The sequence below is a fragment of the Microcaecilia unicolor genome, chromosome 7 (genome assembly GCF_901765095.1).
Source record: "Microcaecilia unicolor chromosome 7, aMicUni1.1, whole genome shotgun sequence".
Lineage (NCBI taxonomy): Eukaryota > Metazoa > Chordata > Amphibia > Gymnophiona > Siphonopidae > Microcaecilia > Microcaecilia unicolor.
In genome coordinates, this window is record NC_044037.1 from 97,165,410 (window position 1) to 97,188,159 (window position 22,750).

The 22,750-nt window shown below is 42.9% G+C and overlaps 1 protein-coding gene across 3 annotated transcripts in view; it reads right to left on the reverse strand.

Annotated features, from left to right (window-relative positions):
- Positions 1 to 5,815: 5,815 nt before the first annotated feature.
- The window catches only part of LOC115474819 (rho GTPase-activating protein 6-like), a 337,817-nt gene continuing 320,882 nt past the window's right edge, over positions 5,816 to 22,750 (reverse strand). For 2 of the 3 annotated variants that reach the window (XM_030210489.1, XM_030210488.1), the window contains exons 11-12: positions 9,930 to 9,997; positions 5,816 to 7,186 (exon numbers count right to left, since the gene is read on the reverse strand). In XM_030210489.1, the coding sequence (XP_030066349.1) occupies positions 6,915 to 7,186; positions 9,930 to 9,997 (340 nt within the window). In that variant the 3' untranslated portion in view covers positions 5,816 to 6,914. Of the gene's footprint in view, positions 7,210 to 9,929; positions 9,998 to 22,750 lie in introns of all 3 variants that reach the window. The other variant, XM_030210490.1, reaches the window with a different exon arrangement.

Genomic DNA, 22,750 nt, shown 5'->3' on the forward strand with positions numbered 1-22,750 from the left:
TATTGAAAATTAATACTGACTGTAAATCCAGCTATGTAGTGTATTGTATTATATGTCCCTGTGATAAGTTGTATGTGGGGCAAATCACACGTCCCCTTCTGGTTCATTTGACAGAGCATAAGAGTCCCATTATGACTAAGAGGATTACATCACCTCTGGCCAGTCACTGTGACCAGTTTAACCATACATTCAAGCAGCTGATATGTGCAGTACTTCAACAGATTGAGAATTCTCCTATACGTATAGGTATTAATAGAAAGCAGTTGCTTCTTCAAAATGAGCAAAGATGAATTTTTCACCTGAACTCTTTAGCTCCGACAGGATTGAATGGCAGAATTGAATGGTGCCATTTTTTCTGAATCTCTGCTGCTGTTTTTTTGAATCTCTGCTGCTGTTATCTATATACGATCCCTTGGATAAAGTTTTGGATTTAAGAGTTCTGATTTGGAGATGGAAATCAGCCTCTGAGAATCTCCATGCTGATTGGCTGTTATCTAAGCATGGCGTCTGACGTGGCTGGCTTTAAAGGGCGGCCATTTTTTCATTCTCTTAAGTTTTAAGAAGGAGTATCGAAGCAGAGGTATTGAATGATCTTTTGTTTGCCTGACTTAAACAACTCTTATGGATATTGATCCTCATTTTCTATTTTTGCAGGTAACACGCGGACCATAGACCCTGAAGCAGGTCCATGAAACGGCGGCCATCGTTGGTCGTGGCCGACGTGTTAGAAGGATCTGCACAATACGATACCGGACGAAGTTAAGTGCAATCCGGTTTTTGTTAAGTATTTACATTTTGAGTGAGATAAAATGAAAAATAAAGTAGAAAGAACAATATTTAAAATAGAAGGAGAGGTTTTTGGGCCGCTGATGAAGAAGTCCAGCCCCTAACAGCAATGTTTTTGCTGGGGGCTTCTCGAGGCCTTTTCCTCTCTAAAAATTGAGACATTTTCATGCTTTTCATTATAGATCCCCTTATCATTTTTTGCTATATTCCGTGAAACCTGCTTGATTTGGATTATAAACAAGAGAACTAGGAACAACCCAGAGAATAATACATCAAAACACTATTTAGTAAAACAAAACAGAGAAGCTTAACACAGATATTTCTAAAAGAGCCATGTTCTCAGGTGTTTCCTATAACACAAATAAATTGATAGGTATCTAAGTTCTTTCAGGAGGTAATTCCAAAAACTAGAAGCGAAGAACATTGGATGAAAAGCTAACTACAGTATCAGAAAGGTTGATATCTAGAATACACACTTAGCTAAGACCTTAGAGAAAACAGCATCACTAAAAAAAGTCTTATGCCCCACTCACAAACGCTCACCTTGGTTTTCTCCAGAACTTCAGACCCTTAAGCGTGAAGGACAGAAACTGGAAAGGAGATGGTGTAAATCTCACTTGGATGAGGATAGGCTAAACTGTAGGAAATACATGACAAAGCCTTAACAGCAACCAAAAAGCAATATTTCTCTCAATGCATTGAACAGGCTGCCAAATCAACCAAGCACCTGTTCAGAATAGTAAACAGCATATGACAACCCCCACAACAGAAACAGCCTACCCAGTCAAAACTGAACTGTAATGATTTTGCTGTATACTTTGCTAACAAAATTAAAAGTCTCTACAAGGATTTACAGGCAGCCCCACCCAGTCTCCCATCAGTTAACCAGGAGCACACAAATTCACCCCCTCCTGACACAGACATATGGGACTCTTTTAATGCAATAACAGAGGAGGGCCTTGAAAAAATTCTAAGAGATAGTGCAGCAGGCAAGTAGGGGTCTCATAGAAGGCGCCACAAAAATTGTGAATTCCTCTATTTCTAATGGGCAACTACGAACAGCATTTAAAAGGGCAGTGGTGAGTCCTTTGCTAATGAAAAACAACCTTGACCAGGACAAACTTGAAAGTTACCAACTAGTGTCTAACATCCCATTTATAGGAAAACTTATAGAACAAATCATCTGTGTTCAACTCACTGACTGGCTAGAAAAGAGAAACTGACTAGATCCATGTCAATCTGGACTCAGATCTGGTTATGGAGCATAAACAGTCCTTGTATCCCTACTAGATGATCTTCCCAGAAACCAAGAGAAGGGATTTGCCTTGGTGTTAGTACTGCTAGATTTCTCAGCAGCTTTTGACACTGTGGATCATGATATCATGCCAGCACACCTGGCATAAACAGGTATCAATGGAACAATTGCTTGATCCAGATCCTATCTATCAGACAGGCAACAGTCCATACTGTTTGGCATAACCTCATCGCCACCATGGGCACTGACCTGTGGGGTACCACAAGACTTGATACTGTCACCTATTCTGTTCTATATCTACCTCAAGCCACTAGCTGAGCTGATGCAGTCCAGGGACACTCAGTTCTACATCTACACGGATGATGTGAACCTACTCATACCTATTGAACCTGATTTACCCACAGCCCTAAATAAACTGACTGCCTGTCTAACATCATTTCAAGAATGGGCTAAAAACAACAAACTTTCCCTGAACTCAAGTAAAACTGAGCTTCTATGAGTCCCTAACAAAAGTGGGCACATACGTGACATCAAAATCTCTTCCAAATCAAAGCAACCTTTAAGAGTTGCTTCTATCATTTGCAACAACTACGCTGTCTCTCCTTACATTGAGAAGGCAAATCTTGTCTCAGTTGTGCATGCCACGATAACATCAAGACTTGATTATTGAAATGTTCTCTATATTGGTCTTACTACAAAGGGTCTACACTAGCTCCAATTGATTCAGAATGTTGCAGTAATATTAATAGAAGGTGGTAAGTGACGTGACTACATCATACTATTTTACAAAAACTTCACTGGCTACCAGTACAATACAGGGCCAAATTTAAAATTCCCTGTCTAATCTTCAAGGCCCTTAAAGGAAATTGCCCAGAGTATTTGAAGAACAGGAGCACCTTGTACACACCTCCAAGGACACTAAGGTCCTCCCAAAGCCAAGGAGTATCTGTAACCACACCGCCTTGAAAGGACATTACACAATGTGATATCTGCCAGCGAGCCCTCTCTGGAGCAGCCCCACCACTCTGGAATGTACTCCCTGAAAGGCTTCACTTAACACAAGACAATCTGTACTTCAGAAAGCAGGTGACTCTCTCTCTCTCTCACACACACGTTTATCCACTCCTACCCTAGCTAATATTCAAGCACTTTTCTTACCTTATGTGCAACTTTCTTAAATTAATTCCCTTATTTTCTTACTCCTGTTACTCTATCTAACCTATCTACATGTTCCACCCTTGCTTATATCCTATGTTGGCTATTAAAATGTTTTATTTTGTATTGTGTTGAAATTGTAAATTGTATACTATGCCATACTTTATATTGCTGTTTGAATAGTTATACTGCTGTAATTGTCGATTGCTTATGTTTGACTTATTCTTGCTGTACAACGCCTTGAGTGAATTCTTTCAAAAAGGTGGTAAATAAATCCTAATAAATAAATAAACAAGGACCACCATAATATGTCTATATTGTTCCATAGTGAGACCTCACTTTGAGTACTGTATGGAATTCTGGTTGCTACATCTCAAAAAGACAGCAGAACTAGCAAAGCAACAGATAAGGGCAACCAAAAGAATAAAGGACATGGAGCAGCTTTCCTATGATGAAACCTAAACAGGGTATGGCTCCTCAGCTGTTCCTCTTCAATGCCTGTGAGAAGAGATGGTACAGGGGGATTGGATTGAAGTCTAAAATCATACCTGGTGTGGAATGGGTAAACACAAATTGGTTGTTTACTTTTTCAAAATGTATAAAGACTAGGGGACAGTCCATGAAGTTATTAAGTAGAACATTTATAACAAGTTGGAGAAACTGTGTTTTTACTCAAAGCACAGCTACGCTTTGGAATTCATTACCAGAAGACATGGTAAAAGCAGTTGGGTTTAAAAAATGTACATTTTGAGAAAACCGCTGCTTATCTCTGGAGATAAGTAGAATGGGATCCTGCCAGGTATTTGTGACCTGGATTGGCCACTGCTGGAAACAAGATTTATTTATTTATTTATTATGACATTTCTACCCCATATTTTCCCAAGAAAGTTCAGGTTCAATGCAGCTTACATAACAAATTAAGAAGCATTACAATACAATTAACATTAATACAAGAATACAATATTAAAAAAAATCTTTTCATATTAGCTGAACACAGATCTAAAGAAGTGGCCTTTAAGTAAACTTTTAAATGACATATAATCATCCGAGTGTCTGATATACTTGGGTAATAAGTTCCAGAGTTTGGTACTTTGGTAAGAAAAATTAGCATTATGGTTACTTTAGTAGGTTACGTTTTTACAACTGGATACTGGAGTTGATGGACCTTTGCTCTGATCCTGTATGGGTTTCTTATGTTATTGAATTAGATCCAAAGAGGCTGATAATCAACGTGATTTAACCATCCAAAAACACTTCCTGTCTGGTTACATTGGCATAGGAAGGGGGGGCGGTGGGGCGGTCCACCCCGGGTGCACGCTACTGGGGGGGGTGTCGTCTCCGTTGGTTCCTTGCTCCCTCTGCCCCGGAACAGGTTACTTCCTGTTCCGGGGCAGAGAGAGCAAGGAACCAATGGAGCCGATGCAGCTTCCAGCGACGTGAACTCGGGGGCGGATCGGTTCTCCCGCCCGCCCCTCGCTTCTAAAGTAACAATGCGCTCCGGGGGGGGGAGGGTGCGCGCCGGAGGGGGGGGCGCCGTGCTGCACCCGGGGGGGTGCGCAGTGGCGACCCACCCTGGGTGTCAGCTGCCCTCGCTATGGCACTGTCTGGTTAAATCACTTGTTCGCAGCTAACCAGTCATATTCAGCAACACTTAACCAGTTAATGCTGCTGAAAATGCCCTGGTTAGTGTCCAACTCAAAGTCAACTATTTTGGGGGTATTCCAGGTGCGGAGTCAGCACTTGGCCAGTTAAGTGCCGATATTCAGCACTTTATTGGCCAAGGTAGACGCATAAATAGGACCACAAAGAAGTCAGTCTTATCTTTATGCGGTTCGCCATAGCCAGTTAAGTGCTAAATATTGCACTTAACTGGCTATGGTTTCACTGGCTCTGTAAACCCGGAAATTCAATGCCAGAGCCTGGACATTGCATGACATTGAATTTCCAGGCATAATGCCAGCGCAGCAGTCAGCAAAACACTGAGTGCTGCTAGCTGAATATTGATCCCAAAGTATTACTACAGGAATACTGCAGTGCAGTATGTCAAATTCAGAATAGTTAGCCAATTCCAGGTTACCACAGGTGTACCATGTTACAGTGTAATACATTTTACATTTTCTCATAGGAATGTAGCGCTATAATGTACCAAATCCAGGCTGTTTCCATAGGCAGAGCAAACTATGCAAATTGCATGCAGAGTTCTAAATGAGAACAGATTTACTTTTGTTTGAAAACTGTAGTTGTGAGCTTGCTGGTGGCTCAGCAGTATCATTGTTCGGTCAAGCAAAGGACTTACCAAATAGAGGGAACCCAATAGCCATTTTTTTTCTGCGCTGATTCTAAGTGAATTGGAGTGTATAATGAGGCACAATATAGAGGAATGGATCCAAGAACATGGTTCTTCAATTTTTATTCTAGGAATGTACAAGATTGTATAATATGAAAACCTTGTTTTATTTTTCTAGAACAGGCTTCTCAACCCTGTCCTCTATTGTATGCGACCCTATCTCATGCATATTCATTGTGGATATCTTGAAAACCTGACGGAATGGGTGGATCCTGAGGACTGGGCTGAAAACCCCTATTCTAGAGCAGTGTTTCCCCAAGTCCAGTCCTGGATATCTGAAAACCTGACTGGCAAGGGGTACTCCAGGACCAGACTTGGGAAACACTGCTCTAGAGTGTTCGCTATTTTAAAGCGAGGGAAAAAGCGGAGCTAGAACTTCAGAAACCGATTCTTCCTGCTCACTCCCAGAGGTGGCAGTATTTAGCATCAGATAATATGTTCAAACATATCTGTCATTTTGAAAGTAACACTTTGCTTCAAAGCTGGTTAGTAGAAGCCTGAATATATTATAACACTGCAAAATCAGAACTGGAGGGAGAGGGGAGCCAGAAAGTTATTCAATGTGAAGACAAACTCCCTTCACCCCATTCATCCCACCATGTTAGTAACTCAGAAGCTGCACTTGCGTGCAATGCAGTAAATGGTATTGGTATAGTTACATGCAGTCTGTGCTGTGCTGTGACACGACATGTTGACATCATGCAGTAAATGTGGGCTTGGTGATGCCATTAACATGATGTTGTGATCTGACTTGGTGGCATCCTCCAATCTGAGTAATACTATCACAACATGGTAAGCTCATGCAGTCAGCATGGCGCTGTGACATTGCAGAGTGACAGTGTAGTCCATGTAATGTTGTACCATGATGGAATGATTGTGCTCGATCCATATAGCACTTTAACATGACTGGTAGATCTCATGCTGTATACCATTTATGATACTCTCATTTGTACACAGAGCTTTGACTAAGTCTGTCTTATCTCTCTCTTCTTTCCACATTCAAAGTTATCTAACTTCTTGACAATGCCTCAGAAATCTTGTTAAAATTTTATATCCACCGAAAACATAAACCCCAGATCAAGCACTCCCGTAATGCTGTGCATGAGATTCCACCGTCACACCATGGTTTCTCTGTGAGGCTGAGGGCTTTGGCCCTGGTAGGCCCCCAACAGTCTCTGCTCCAGATTTGCTTCTCCCCCTTCTGTGCTGCTGCTAGAGTCTTGTGGTACCCACACAATGGGGCTGGGATCCTGGAGTGAGGGCCCTTCAGCAGCAAAGGTCTGGACCATACTGCTACTGACATCTGTCACAGATGAGGAGGGGCTTTGGCAGCCATGGGCTTTGCATAGCTCTGCAGTCAGGCTCTGACATTCAGAAAAAAACAGGGCTTGGAGTCTGGTTTTTAGGGGTGGTAGCCAGCAGCTTTTCCCACCCTAGTTGGGGAGTCTCAGGACTCTGCTGGGGACTCCGCTGAACTTTACTGAAGAGTGGCAGGAATTTGGGTCTCTCTACGATTCGTCCCCAGAAAGTCAATTCCCCGGAATCTTGCTGCAGGGATGGAGAATAATCTTTTCTTGTCAGGTCTTCTTGTGAGCGGGAGGCACGGCGTTGGGTCAATGGGTAAATCACTTCTTCTGAAGCACCTAGGAATACCAAAGGTTAACTTCTGTACAGTAAATATCAAAGAGCATATGGGGAACAGAGAAGAAAGATGGAGTGGAAGAGTGTGTGTAAACTGCAGATAAAGGGGTCAATTTCCAAAGGGTTTAAGCTCCTGAGTGTTATGATCCTAAATTGGCCTCTGAAAATGTACTCGGGCTGAGTGTCTAAATTTATGCTCAAAATTTCTCTAAACTAAATTTAAGAACCTAAAGACTGGGTGGCAATAGGAACAAATTTAGGGTGGAGAAAATTTGTTAAGAGCTTAACACTGATTTTTAGCACTAGGCACCTAAATTAGGTTCCTAAGTCTAGATAGGGCTGGTGTCAAACATGCTGGGGTGAAGGGCAGAAATGTAGTAGGGACCCCAAAGTTTAACATAGCATGTTCTATCTTGATCAGCTTTAGGCAGGTTTGGGGCCCCTTGTAGTACTGGGTCCCAGGGCAGTTGCACTGTTTATACCCCCCTAACGCCAGCCCTGAATCTAGGCAAATGAATGGCAGACCTAAATTTAGAATAATAGTAAAAAAGGTAGACTGATAGAAAACATTAACACATGAAATAATTTATTGGTGTGAATCAAAAAACAAACCTGATGTGGCCACGTTTCGCCCTCAGGCTGCGTCAGGGGTCAGAACGTGGCTCTCTGATCCACGTTTCAAAGCTGTTTGCAGCAATACAAGCTTTGAAACGTGGAACAGAGAGCCAAGTACTGTTTTTAAATAAAAGTATTTAAGAAGGGGAATTCCATCACCCCTTGTTTTTTAGTTCTGACCCCTGACGCAGCCTGAGGGTGAAACGTGGCCACGTCGGGTTTGTTTTTTTGATTCACACCAATAAATTATTTCTATCAGTCTACCTTTTTTATTATTATTCTACCATAGTAAGGAGACTGTTGCCTTTTTTGTTTGTTTTTAGACCTAAATTTAGGAAGTAGGGGAAGATCAACAAAATTTGAAACAAATCCTGCAAAACAGTCTTTGAGGATTTGTTTTATATAGACCTATTGGCCTATTCTTTATATTACTCTTTTTATTATAATAAATGTTGTATTTGTCATTGTTTAACTCCAAAGTTTCTTTTTTTCCCTTTTTGTTGGTCCTCCCCTACTTCCTTTTCTTCTATATTTTTTCATAAGGAACTTTTTCTCCTTTTTGGTGTTACACCTAAATTTAGGAGCATAACTTTTCAAATTCCCGAATGTAAGTGAACTTTGAGTGGAAAACAGGGGATACATTTAGGCACTTATCTTGGGACCTAAATTTAGGAAGTCACCCTTTTTTGAATATTTTGCCCATTATAGTGAGACAGAAAAGGGAGAGGAGAGAGATCAGTAGTGTGTATGCAGATATAGACATCCAAAGAACCTTCTTTCTAGCAAAGAACACATTAACAAACATACAACCGTGCCAGATATCCTTCTGTCATACAGTAGTGGTGTACAGCCCAAATATTTTTGTTTCAGATTGTTTCACACGTTGTTTATAGGAATTTTCATTTTCTTCAGGGATTTTATTTTGTATTTTATTGTTATGGGAACAATATCATTAAGAGTGCATGTTCTTTCGGAAATACAGCACACACTTTCGGAAAAAAGGCACACTTTCAGAAGAGTGTGTGCTTTTCACAAAGAGTACGCACTATTTGCAAAGATGGTGCACACTTTCCTGAAAGTACATGCATGCGTATGCTATTTGCACATGAGCATAATATCAGAAAAGAGTGCACACTCTTTTTTGAAAGAGGATACTCTTTCCAGACAAAATCCCCCTAGACTTTCCATTTTTTTCCTGTCATTTTGGGGAAAAAAATCAACCAGAAATGAATGTGCATCCCTACCGTGCAGCACAATCTTCAGCTCTGCTAATATATCATAGTCCTAACCTGCAGTAGGTCTGAGGTCATTCTCTGCTCCTTGTGATTGGCCCTGAGCCAACTTCCTCTGGAGCCTCCCTCCTCCCTCCCCCCCCCCCCAAAATCATGCAAACCTGCCAGCAGCAGTAGCGTAAAAAGAGGCAGCCGCTGGCTAGCCCCTGGGTGTTCCCTCTGTTGGTTCCACCTCCTCTGATTAATGTTCAGGCTGAGTAGATATATGAAGCTACTGCTAGTTTATAAAAGCCTTTATGGCTTATGCTTGGAAACAATAACTCAATTTTTAGCATTATCAAGCAATGGATTTAATTTAAAGAGCAAGGAAAGGCTGTTCTTAAATTTTCCTTCTATGAAGAACGTGAACTGTAAATTGATCTGGGGACATTCATTTATTTTTCAATGCGTTAAAATTTGGAATACTATGCCGATTCAGTTACATCGTAATTCATCCTATATTTTGTTTAGAAAAGGTCTTAAAACTCATATGTTTTCAAGGCAAAGGTTGGATTAAATTTTAATGTAGAATGTAATTATATTATTAGCTTGTTAGATAGTAAAGATAATGCATTAGAACGTTTTTTTAAAATTATTTATTTGTAAATCCTTCCTGTATGGGAAGCTCTTATTGATTGTAATCTGCCGAGAAGCTTTATGTTAAAGAGCGGAATATAAATCTGCTAATACAATACAATTTCATGTGGGCGGGACGCTGGCTGAGGGAACACACAGGGGCTGGCCAGAGGCTGCCTCTTTTCACACTACTGCTGCTGGTAGGTTTGCAGGTGCTCACTCCTTGCTCCTTGGGATTTCTTATGGTGCACTGTGAGGAGACAACACATGGAGTTTTTCTTACCTCTCAGGGTACTGGAATCACTGGAAGTGTTATGCTGTTCTCCTGGTTCCTCGCTGACATCGGAACCTCTGCCAAATACAAAACAGGCCTTGTTAATCTCTTCCCCATATTAACCTCTGCACCTCTGACACATTCTCCACCTCCTGTTTCTCCAGCCTCCAAATGACTGCCATAACCTCTAGCGGCAGCCTCACGGTCCTAGCTAGTCCTTAGGACCCCTAGACCACCAGGAATAGTAAAGGTAGGTCTAGGCTAGAGGGCATACATGGAGTTGGGGGATGCTAGCGGAGGAGTCTTGTCAGGCTTATTTCTTCTGTTTGAGGGTGGATTACGGAAGGAGGGAGGGAGGGGGATTGGAATTGGGGGGGGGGGATAAGGAGTGAATTGAACTGATACCCTTGAGCAGGCCCTGGCCAATATTAATCCAGGACTCACATAAGTGTTTTATATGGGTCCCGACTGAATATTGGTCAGTACTCGCATAAGAATTAGCAGCCTGACAGAATCCAGTCAAACTTGGATATTCAATACTGGTGTTTAGACATAGTCTGGCATTGAATATTGGGGCCTAATTTTGCCCACAATGATTGTTTAAAAAAAAAAAAAAAACGCTGACCGCTGTTGGTTGAATATTGACTGGATAGAATACTAATACCACTTATATGTATCAGTATATACATACCCATGAAAGTGCCAGCAGGGCACCTAAGCACTATTCTGTAACAGTGCGCATAAATAGCACTGCACATAGATGCAAGGGGAGCGTATGTTGTATATAGGCATATAGATAGCTGGGTGGCTGGTGGACGTGAGGATCGCCTGGTGACTTGCCTGCCTGGTGCGAAGGTGGCGGACCTCACGTGTCACCTAGATAGGATTCTAGATAGTGTTGGGGAGGAGTCCGCTGTCTTGGTACATGTGGGTACCAATGACATAGGAAATGTGGGAGAGAGGTTCTGGAAGCAAAATTTAGGCTCTTAGGTAGAAAGCTGAAATCCAGATCCTCCAGGGTAGCATTTTCTGAAATGCTACCTGTGCCACGCGCAGGGCCCAAGAGACAGGCAGAGCTCCAGAGTCTCAATGCGTGGATGAGACGATGGTGCAGGGAGGAGGGCTTTAGATTTGTTAGGAACTGGGCAACATTCTGGGGAAGGGGGAGCCTATTCCGAAAGGATGGGCTCCATCTTAACCAGAGTGGGACCAGGCTGCTGGCATCGGCGTTTAAGAAGGAGATAGAGCAGCTTTTAAACTAGAAATGGGGGGAAGGCCGACAGTCGCTCAAAAGAGCATGGTTCGGGATAAGGTATCTTTCAAAGATATCACCATAACAGGGAAGATAGAGTATCCTGATAGTGAGGTTGCAAAAGAGATTGTAGTAGATCGGGTATCTTTAAATAACAATAAAAATCAGACAAAAGATTGCCAGTTAATAGTCAAGTACTAAGCATGATGTACTTAGGAACAACAAACATAGTTTGAAATGTCTATATGCGAATGCCAGGAGCCTAAGAAATAAGATGGGGGAGTTAGAATATATTGCACTAAATGAAAAATTAGATATAATAGGCATCTCTGAGACCTGGTGGAAGGAGGATAACCAGTGGGACACTGTCATACCGGGGTACAAATTATATCGTAGTGATAGGGTGAATCGGATTGGTGGAGGGGTAGCATTGTATATTAACGAGAGCCTTGAATCAAATAGATTGAAAATTCTGCAGGAAGCAAAACACTCCTTGGAATCACTGTGGATTGAAATTCCATGTGCAAAGGGGAAAAGGATAGTGATAGGAGTGTACTACCGTCCGCCTGGCCAGGACGAACAGACGGATGCGGAAATGTTAAAGGAAATCAGGGATGCAAACAAACTGGGCAACACAATAATAATGGGGGATTTCAATTACCCGCATATAGACTGGGTTAATGTAACATCTGTACACGTAAGGGACATAAGATTTCTTGATGAAATCAAGGACAGCTTCATGGAACAGCTAGTTCAGGAGCCGACAAGAGAAGGAAAAATACTAGACTTAGTCCTTAGTGGTGCTCATGATCTAGTGCAGGGGGTAACGATACGAGGGCCGCTTGATAACAGTGATCATAATATGATCGGTTTTGATATTGGCATTGAAGGAAGTGAAACTAGGAAATCAAGTACGCTAGCGTTTAACTATAGAAAAGGTGATTACGACAAAATGAGAAAAATGGTGAAAAAAGACTGAAAGGAGCAGCTCGCAGAGTAAAAAACTTGCATCAGGCGTGGATGCTGTTTAAAAACACCATCCTGGAGGTTCAGGACAAATATATTCCACGTATTAGAAAAAAGGGAAAAAAGACTAAACGTCAGCCGGCGTGGCTAAACAGTAAGATAAAGGAAATCATTAGAGCCAAAAAACAATCCTTCAGAAAGTGGAGAAGAGAACCAACTGAAAGTAACAGGATAGATCATAAGGAATGCCAAGCCAAATGCAAAGCGGAGATAAGGAGGGCAAAAAAGGACTTTGAGAAGAAATTAGCGTTGGAAGCAAAAATACATAGTAAAAACTTTTTTAGATACATTAAAAGCAGGAAACCGGCCAAAGAGTCGGTTGGGCCGCTGGACGAAAATGGTGTTAAAGGGGCGATCAAGGAGGACAAAGCCGTAGCGGAGAATTAAATGAATTCTTTGCTTCGGTCTTCACCGAGGAGGATTTGGGGGGGACACCGGTGCCGGAAAGAATATTTGAAGCGGGGGAGTCGGAGAAACTAAACAAATTCTCTGTAACCTTGGAGGATGTAATGGGTCAGTTCAGCAAGCTGAAGAGTAGTAAATCACCGGGACCTGATGGTATTCATCCCAGAGTATTAATAGAACTAAAAAATGAACTTGCGGAGCTACTGTTAGAAATATGCAATCTGTCCCTAAAATCGAGTGTAATACCGGAAGACTGGAGGGTAGCCAATGTTACTCCGATTTTTAAGAAAGGTTCCAGAGGAGATCCGGGAAATTATAGACCGGTGAGTCTGACGTCGGTGCCGGGCAAGATGGTGGAGGCTATTATTAAGAATAAAATTGCAGAGCATATACAAAAACATGGACTGATGAGACAAAGTCAGCACGGATTTAGTGAAGGGAAGTCTTGCCTCACCAATCTAATGCATTTTTTTGAGGGGGTAAGCAAACATGTGGACAATGGGGAGCCGGTTGATATTGTATATCTGGATTTTCAGAAGGCGTTTGACAAAGTGCCGCACGAAAGACTCCTGAAGAAATTGCAGAGTCATGGAATCGGAGGTAGGGTATTATTATGGATTAAGAACTGGTTGAAAGATAGGAAGCAGAGAGTAGGATTGCGTGGCCAGTATTCTCAGTGGAGGAGGGTAGTTAGTGGGGTCCCGCAGGGGTCTGTGCTGGGTCCGTTGCTTTTTAATGTATTTATAAATGACCTAGAGATGGGAATAACTAGTGAGGTAATTAAATTCGCCGATGACACAAAATTATTCAGGGTCGTCAAGTCGCAGGAGGAATGTGAACGATTACAGGAGGACCTTGCGAGACTGGGAGAATGGGCGTGCAAGTGGCAGATGAAGTTCAATGTTGACAAGTGCAAAGTGATGCATGTGGGTAAGAGGAACCCGAATTATAGCTACGTCTTGCAAGGTTCCGCGTTAGGAGTTACGGATCAAGAAAGGGATCTGGGTGTCGTCGTCGATGATACGCTGAAACCTTCTGCTCAGTGTGCTGCTGCGGCTAGGAAAGCGAATAGAATGTTGGGTGTTATTAGGAAGGGTATGGAGTCCAGGTGTGCGGATGTTATAATGCCGTTGTATCGCTCCATGGTGCGACCGCACCTGGAGTATTGTGTTCAGTACTGGTCTCCGTATCTCAAAAAAGATATAGTAGAATTGGAAAAGGTACAGCGAAGGGCGACGAAAATGATAGTGGGGATGGGACGACTTTCCTATGAAGAGAGGCTGAGAAGGCTAGGGCTTTTCAGCTTGGAGAAGAGACGGCTGAGGGGAGATATGATAGAAGTGTATAAAATAATGAGTGGAATGGATCGGGTGGATGTGAAGCGACTGTTCACGCTATCCAAAAATACTAGGACTAGAGGGCATGAGTTGAAGCTACAGTGTGGTAAATTTAAAACGAATCGGAGAAAATTTTTCTTCACCCAACGTGTAATTAGACTCTGGAATTCATTGCCGGAGAACGTGGTACGGGCGGTTAGCTTGACGGAGTTTAAAAAGGGGTTAGATAGATTCCTAAAGGACAAGTCCATAGACCGCTATTAAATGGACTTGGAAAAATTCCGCATTTTTAGGTATAACTTGTCTGGAATGTTTTTACGTTTGGGGAGCGTGCCAGGTGCCCTTGACCTGGATTGGCCACTGTCGGTGACAGGATGCTGGGCTAGATGGACCTTTGGTCTTTCCCAGTATGGCACTACTTATGTACTTATGTACTTATTTGTAGTATGTGTGTAACTTACAGAATAATGTCAGTTACACATGTCCCTGCCACATGTAGACCAGTGTTTCCCTTGTCCAGTCCTAGAGGCACCCCTTGCCAGTCAGGTTTCCAGGATATCCACAATGAATATGTATCATCTACTCTCATTCCATACTAATTATTGATTCTCAACAACCTTATTATATCCTCTACATTTTTTATTACACTTCCACAAAGTTCATACAATCACAAACCATCCCACATGTTTCTCAAAGCTGTGCTTTATCCCAATAACATACTCTACACCATGACATAAGTATCTCACAATTATATAAATAAATAACATCAGTCCATGACGCGGTAATCACTCCGCATCAACTTAATATCTTAATTGTCCACAGTCTCTTGGTGATCACCTTACGAAGGCTTCACACTCCAATAGCTGGTTTGTACATCAAAGTTGTGATCTCAAATAGTTGTGATTTGCGAAGTAGGTGTAACCGGAGGCAGAGGGACCCCGGGTGTGCCTAGAAGCTGTAATGTAGCTGAGAAAGATCTCCTGATGAAGAGATAACTGAAACATGGCCTGTGTTGAGACTGGGACCAATTCGTGATGAATGGTGGACGAATGAGTGATGTGGGATCAAACGTTGTTTCTGCATGGACGAGAAGCTGAAATTAAGTAATACCCGCCGAAGGACAGAAATCACAGCGGGTTGATTTGCTTATCTCTGGAGTTTTGACCCTGTAACAGGGTTTGTGGAGAGGATTTCATCAGACGTTTTTCTTATTTGAGATCACAACCTTGATGTACAAACCAGCTATTAGAGTGTGAAGCCTTCGTAAGGTGATCACCAAGAGACTGTGGACAATTAAGATATTAAGTTGATGCGGAGTGATTACCGCGTCATGGACTGATGTTATTTATTTATATAATTGTGAGATACTTATGTCATGGTGTAGAGTATGTTATTGGGGTAAAGCACAGCTTTGAGAAATATGTGGGACGGTTTGTGATTGTATGAACTTTGTGGAAGTGTAATAAAAAATATAGAGGATATAATAAGGTTGTTGAGAATCAATAATTAGTATGGTATGAGAGTAGATGATACAGTGGACTAATTATAAAATCTATTCTAACCCATGTATGTAGATTAATTAATAATGAATATGTATGAGATACTTGCATATAATGGAGGCAGTGTATGCAAATCAAGTTTATACATATTCATTGTGGATATCCTGAAAACCTGACTGGCAAGGTGTACTCCAGGACTGGACTTGGGAAACACTGATGTATATGACCAAACATACACCAGGAGGGGCATTTTTGAAAGAACGTCCAAGTCAGAATTGGGATGTCCTGCTCATAATGTCCAAAAAATCTGCCCATCTCAAACAGGACAAACATCCAGATTTCCTTTTGTAAATAAGTGTGAAGGACATCCTTACGCTGGAGACATCCATCCTGAACAACCATTTTACAAACTGAAAAGTTTAAATTATAAAGGGGAGAAATCAAGGCACACAACGGTCTGTCTGGCAACATTCTTATTAAAATGGCCACACAGACATTGCTGCAGTACGGGAGAGTAGCCTAGTGGTTAGTGGACTATAAAACAAGGGACACAGGTTCAAACCCTTCTGCAACATTTTTTTTAATGGTAAATTGATCTCACCAGGAACAGATAAAAATGCCTACTGTACCTGAATGTACACCACTTTAATAGCCTTCAGGCTTGCAGGTGGCTTATATCTTTAGGCATAGGAGCCAACTTTTCAAAATGATTGGGGGTGCTAAATTTTTTTTTTTTTACAGGTGGTGCATCCCCCCTCCTTCCTCCCCTCTCCTCCCCCCCCCCCCCCCTCCAGCATTCTATCACGGAATCTGGATGCCCAGATGTCATTGTAGAATGTGCTCTCACCGTGCAGTACTGGGGTACCTAAATGGAGGCACCCACTTATGGAACTGTTTCCAATAAGCCATTACTGATTCTTTTTAGACTGATGTTATATTAATGTGGAATGTAACCTCTTTTTGTACTGCTTTTTGTAATCTGTCTGGGACAACTCATTTTTACTGGGAATGAGATCAGATTTCAACCCTTAAAAGCAGGCTATAGATTTCCAACTAAACTATTTTGAAAAATAAAATAATGAAGATTTTTGAAGAATTGAGATCTTTTGTGTGCAGAATTATACATTGGTGCAGGACTTCTTCGGGAATTCTGAAAGGTGGTTAAGAAAAATGCAACTGAACTGAATTAAGGAGGTGGAAAGACAACAGGATGGAACTAGAGTTAAAAAAAAAACAAACCATAACCCATTCTTGTGGTTTTTTAAGTTCCTCTGCCTAAAACAGTAAACATCCACATGGAGGCACCACTTTCTAAGAAATCAGATCAGTCTGACAGACTGGTTTCTGTCTTGCTTCTTGCTGTTTGCCCATGGGAATATTTCCTGCACTCAGCCTGTATGCAAACTGTTCACAGCATGCATTATTTTTACTTTTGTCCAAAAAATAGGTGGGGAAGGCGATAGGATTAGATCAGCAGAGCTGTCAAGCTACCCATTCCAGGAGGGAAACATTTAGGCCGGTCCTGGTTTTAAACTTACATTCCAAAGTAGTATTTGTAGTCCACGATTCTATCCATTGAAACCTGTGCTACAGGTCCCATAATGCACCAGGATGAGGATGGCAGAAATCCAGGACCAGCCAAAAAGTCTCCCTCCTGGAATGGGTAGCTTCGCAGCTCTGGATCAGTGGAGAGACAGTCTGCCCAGGGCTTCTATTTTTGCAGTTCTTGCATATCAGGAGAATTTGTAGTTCTTTACATGATTTTCAACATCAGGCAGATTTATTGAGTCAATGTTTCTTGGACAAAGGATATCCTATTACAGCAGTGCATCAAGCGTATCGGAGAGCACGTTATGTCAACCCTGGTCTGTTGCTGACATGCACTCAGGGGCGTAGCCAGACCTCGATGGGAGGGAGGGCCAGAGCCAAAGGTAGGGGGGCACATTTTGGCCCGTCTCCCCACCGTCACCCTCCCATCGCCATTTCCACACCCCCCCCCCCCCCCCGCGGCTGCTACTGCCTCCCTGCTACCACCCTCCTGCCGCCGCTTTCGCCGCCCTCCTGCTGCCGTTCCCCCAACCCCCGCAAGCTAAAACTTTTGTCCCACACTAGTCTCGCATTGCCTGGCGCCCTGTTCTGTTTTTAATCCCATTTCAGTTTTCAATAAACTTGTGTGAAAATCAAAGACATCATCACGCTTAATGGAAGTTTGCTTCTCTTTTAAGATGACTTTGAGGGGCATAATCGAAAGTGGGTGCCCATCTCCGTGGGCGGCCATGCGAAGGGGCGGGACAAACCGTATTTTCGAAAAAAAGATGGGCGCCCATCTTTTTTTTTTATAATTCGGGTTGTGCGGGGCAAATGCCTAGGATTTGGGTGTTTTTGAGCTGGGCACTATTGGTTTTCAGCGATAATGGAAACCGAAGGTGCCCAGCTCAAAAACGAACAAATCCAAGATCATGGGAGGGGCCAGGATTCATAGTGCACTGGTCCCCCTCACATGCCAGGACACCATCTGGGCACCCTAGGGGGCACTTTTACAAATTAAAAAATTTTTTTTAATAGCTCCCAGGTGCATAGCACCCTTCCCTTGTGTGCTGAGCCCCCCAAATCCCCCCAAAAACCCACTGCCCACAAGTCTACACCATTACCATAGCCCTAAGGTGTGAAGGGGGGCACCTACATGTGGGTACAGTGGGTTTGGGTTTTTTTTTGGAGGGCTCAACATTAACCACCACAAGTGTAACAGGTAGTGGGGGGGATGGGCCTGGGTCCACCTGCCTGAAGTCCACCGCATCCACTAACAACTGCTCCAGGGACCTGCGTATTGCTGTGATGGAGCTGGGTATGGCATTTGAGGCTGGCTTACAGGCTGGCAAAAAAAAGTTGTTAAAGTTGGGGTTTTTTTGGTGGGAGGGGGTTAGTGACCACTGGGGGAGTCAGGGGTGGTCATCCCCAATTCCCTCTGGTGGTCATCTGGTCATTTAGGGCACTTTTTTGGGACTTGTTCGTGAAAAAAAGGGTCCAAAAAAAGTGACCTAAATTCTTGCTAAAAACGCCCATTTTTTTCAATTATCGGCCAAAGGCGCCCATCTCTGCTCAGCTGATAAACACGCCCCAGTCCCGCCTTCACCACGCCTCCGACAAGCCCCTGTCAACTTTGGCCATTTCTGCGACGGAGTGCAGTTGCAGGCGCCTAAAATTGGCTTTCGATTATACTGATTTGGGCGCCTTTACTACTACTACTACTACTATTTAGCATTTCTATAGCGCTACAAGGCGTACGCAGCGCTGCACAAACATAGAAGAAAGACAGTCCCTGCTCAAAGAGCTTACAATCTAATAGACAAAAAATAAATAAAGTAAGCAAATCAAATCAATTAATGTGAACGGGAAGGAAGAGAGGAGGGTAGGTGGAGGCGAGTGGTTACAAGTGGTTACGAGTCAAAAGCAATGTTAAAGAGGTGGGCTTTCAGTCTAGATTTAAAGGTGGCCAAGGATGGGGCAAGACGTAGGGGCTCAGGAAGTTTATTCCAGGCGTAGGGTGCAGGACACAGAAGGTGCGAAGTCTGGAGTTGGCAGTAGTGGAGAAGGGAACAGGTAAGAAGGATTTATCCATGGAGCGGAGTGCATGGGAAGGGGTGTAGGGAAGGATGAGTGTGGAGAGATACTGGGGAGCAGCAGAGTGAGTACATTTATAGGTTATTAGAAGAAGTTTGAACAGGATGTGAAAACGGATAGGGAGCCAGTGAAGGGTCTTGAGGAGAGGGGTAGTATGAGTAAAGCGACCCTGGCGGAAGATGAGACGGGCAGCAGAGTTTTGAACCGACTGGAGAGGGGAGAGGTGACTAAGTGGGAGGCCAGCAAGAAGCAGATTGCAGTAGTCTAAACGAGAGGTGACAAGGGTGTGGATGAGGGTTTTGGTAGAGTGCTCGAGATGGGCGCCCATCTCCCGATTTGGGTCGAAATATTGGCGCCCATCACTTTCGAAAATAAGCTGGTTTGCCACTCTGAGTTTACTATTGAAAGAGTCTGTTACTAACTTTTGAAAACATGGATGTCTTGGAGCAGCTTATAAAAAAATGTTGAAAGTTTCAAGTATTGGCAGATTGAGATAAGTTTTGCTTCTACTGCTTCTTTTTGAAATTCCGGTGCCGGTTTATACAAACCTTTTTGGATTTTTTATGATTGTTTTTCCAGCTTATGGATACTGTGACATAATGCTTATTAGACCGTTGTGGACCTGTTAGTCTTTTTATACAATAAAACAACAAAAAAATCATTTTTGATAAATTAAAATATATGGAGAAAAGGCGGGGTGGAAATAATGGCAGGAGTTTTAATGATGTATAGAGCTTCTTAAGTGAGCCGAATTTGCTGCAATTATCACTGAAATTAAGCTTGGCTGTATTTTACAGCCTATACTGAATTCTCCTGTCCCTCCTCCAAATTCTCTTTACATATATTAATATAGCCCAGATAAACAGGATTGATTCTTTTTTGATGCTGTTTTCATTAATCTCTCCCTTGAGGGTTATTTTATTGTTAAGTGATCTTTTTGTAGGTAGGGCAGTTTTTTATTGTTTTTCATGAGCTGTCCTAAATGAATCCGCTTAGCTATGCAGGTACCAGCACTGAATACTGCCAACACCTGATTAACTTGGAGCTCCTCCCCAGTGCCATCCTTGACCTGCCCACTTTTTGTTTGAGTGGTCTTAGGGGATATTCAGCGGCATTGTCCGGTTAAGTGTCACTGAATTTCCATGGTTAGGTGGCAGGAAGCTATTTAAGCGGGCAGCAGAGGCTCCTGCTCACTTAGGGGTCCCTTGGTATGTTGAAAATGGCTTGTAGTAGTGTAGGCATGGGTTTTGGGGGCGTGCCAATCTATTTTTCAGTGCACCTGTAAAAAAGCTCATTTTTAATTTTTGCAAAAAAATGGACGTGCGGCAAAATGAAAATTGCAGAGCATCCATTTTGGGTCTGAGACCTTACCGTCAGCCATTGACCTAGTGGTAAAGACCTGTGCAGTAATGACCTACATGTGCCAAATGCCACTTGACGCGCATAACTGACTTGCACCAGAAAATAACAAGTATTTTTTGGGTGCGCGTAGCGGACGTGCGCCTAAAATTAAATTACCACAAGGGCCACATGGTAGCTGTGCGGTAACTCCATTTTGGAACGTGTTGGGCACGCGTAGATGCTTACACAGCTTAGTAAAAGAGCCCCTTAAATCGCTTTGAATATCACCTCATTGTGATTAATTTATTTTGCGTACAGAAGTGGATTTTACCTCAGTTTTCTTGTCTATAGAATAAAGGGTCCTTTTACAAAATGTGGTGTATTTTATTTTATACCTATGGGCCATGTGGCACTTAACATGCGCTAAGCTTTAGTAAAAGGGCCCCAAAGAGACTTAAAGTTGGATCAGCAAAACTTTGTCCAGTGATTTTTCTGGAAGATTATACTGTATTTATTGCTGGGGGGGGGGGGGATTACCCACCAATGATTAGTATACAATACACTTTGTCTCTATATCTTCTTTGAATACAATGCACAAAGACAAGAAAGAAATGGAGAGAATTCAGGCTATTAGTATTGTTATTGTCCTTTAGCTGACAGCCTCTTCCGTCATATACACACATACAGAAGACTCAGGGCACATATTAGCCTAGTTTCATAGTGATTTGATCCCCTTCACACTCACGTTCCCTCCCGTATATGGTAAACTGGTTCCGCCCAGTGCATCCCAGGATCTATTTTGTAGATGATGGTGCCTGGAGGCAAGAGCAGGTAGGCATTGCTCCTGCTCCATTTTAGGCATGGGGTTGGGTGGATGGTGGGGACCCATTAGTACCAGGAGGTTTTTTGAGGGACTGGGGGAGGGAGAGGGAGGAGGAAAACTAGACTACCAAGGAATTTGTGTGAAAGGAAGGAGGGCCGAGGGGACCATTAGACCATCTAGGAATCTTTTGTATTTAATATCAGGGATGAGGGAAGAGGGTGACAAGCTGGGTCTGGGGGAGGGCATCAGACCACCCAAGAATCTTTTTTATTTAATATTGGGGGGAGGGAGAAGTGCTGGACTGGGCCAGGGGCATTTTTGGGTAGGAGGAGGGGCCGGGGGAACACTAGACCACCAGGGCATTTTTTCAGGTCAAAATGGGGGAGGGGGTGGATTACGTGGGGGCATGGCGGGATGCCGCTATACACCAGGGATATGTGTGGGGGTGGCAGGAAGAGGTGTCAGGTTGGAGGCTGGGAGTAAGGGGTTGATGCGTGCCGTGACATATGGGGTTTTTCAAACGTCAACTTTCCTCTCAGTGCCTGAGCCAATCACCGCTCAGGCACTGACAGGAAAATTGACATTTAGTGCTAAGCCGCAGATTACTGCTGCAATTTTAATGTGTCAGTAATTTGCATGCTTGTTAGTTTGAGCATGCATCGGCTATTTTTTTGCACTAATTTCGTAGTAGAGTGAGGTCCCTACTCGAACTTTTGAGCATCTGCCCCTGAATCTTCAGGAGCACTTTGAACCTTACAGTATTATAGTGCCTAGAGTAGAGCTAGAGCAGCTCCAAGGGACAGCAGGAAATGGTACTGTCCCTTGTACTGATGTTCCCACTTCCCACCATGGCCTGTTTTCTTCAAGGAGGAAGAACAGCACCAAGAGAGAAAAAGCACAGCTACTTGTACTGCACTGCCAGTACGATCCTATATTATTTCTCAATTGATTGACAGAAAAGAGACAGTGAGAGATCAAAGAAAGGGATGGGCAAGATTAGGGGAAAGAAAGCAAGAGAGCAAAAGGGAAACAGTGAAAAAGGGAGAAGAGAAACGAAGAGAAAGCACAGTGAGACAAAGAAGGAAAAGAAAAAAAGCAAATGAAGAAAGAGTTGGAGAAACTACAAAAGAGAGAGAAGAGGGGTGAGAGTAATGAAGAAAGTGGAGGTGAGAAAGAGAAAATAGAAAAGGGACTGAGCAAAACAACAAAGGAGGAAGGACTGCAAAGGCGCGGGAAACCTCAGAGAGGAAAATCTATGGCCTGCACCACTGGGGGGCAAAAATTCCAGAGTCCAGTGCAGAAAAAGAAGGAAAAGGAGCACAAGCATATATCAGATAATGAAAGAAGAGAGAGATAGTGGTAAAGAGGGAAGGAAAGGTTTAGAACTGGAAAATGGGTTTGGCCAATATTTTCTGGGAAATCTGATCATGACAGAAATTGAAGTGTACATCCATTGTGTCTTTCCTGCAGGTGCTTGTCACTAAGGCAAATCTCTTCCTCTCAATTTATGCTTTCCTTCTTGCTGG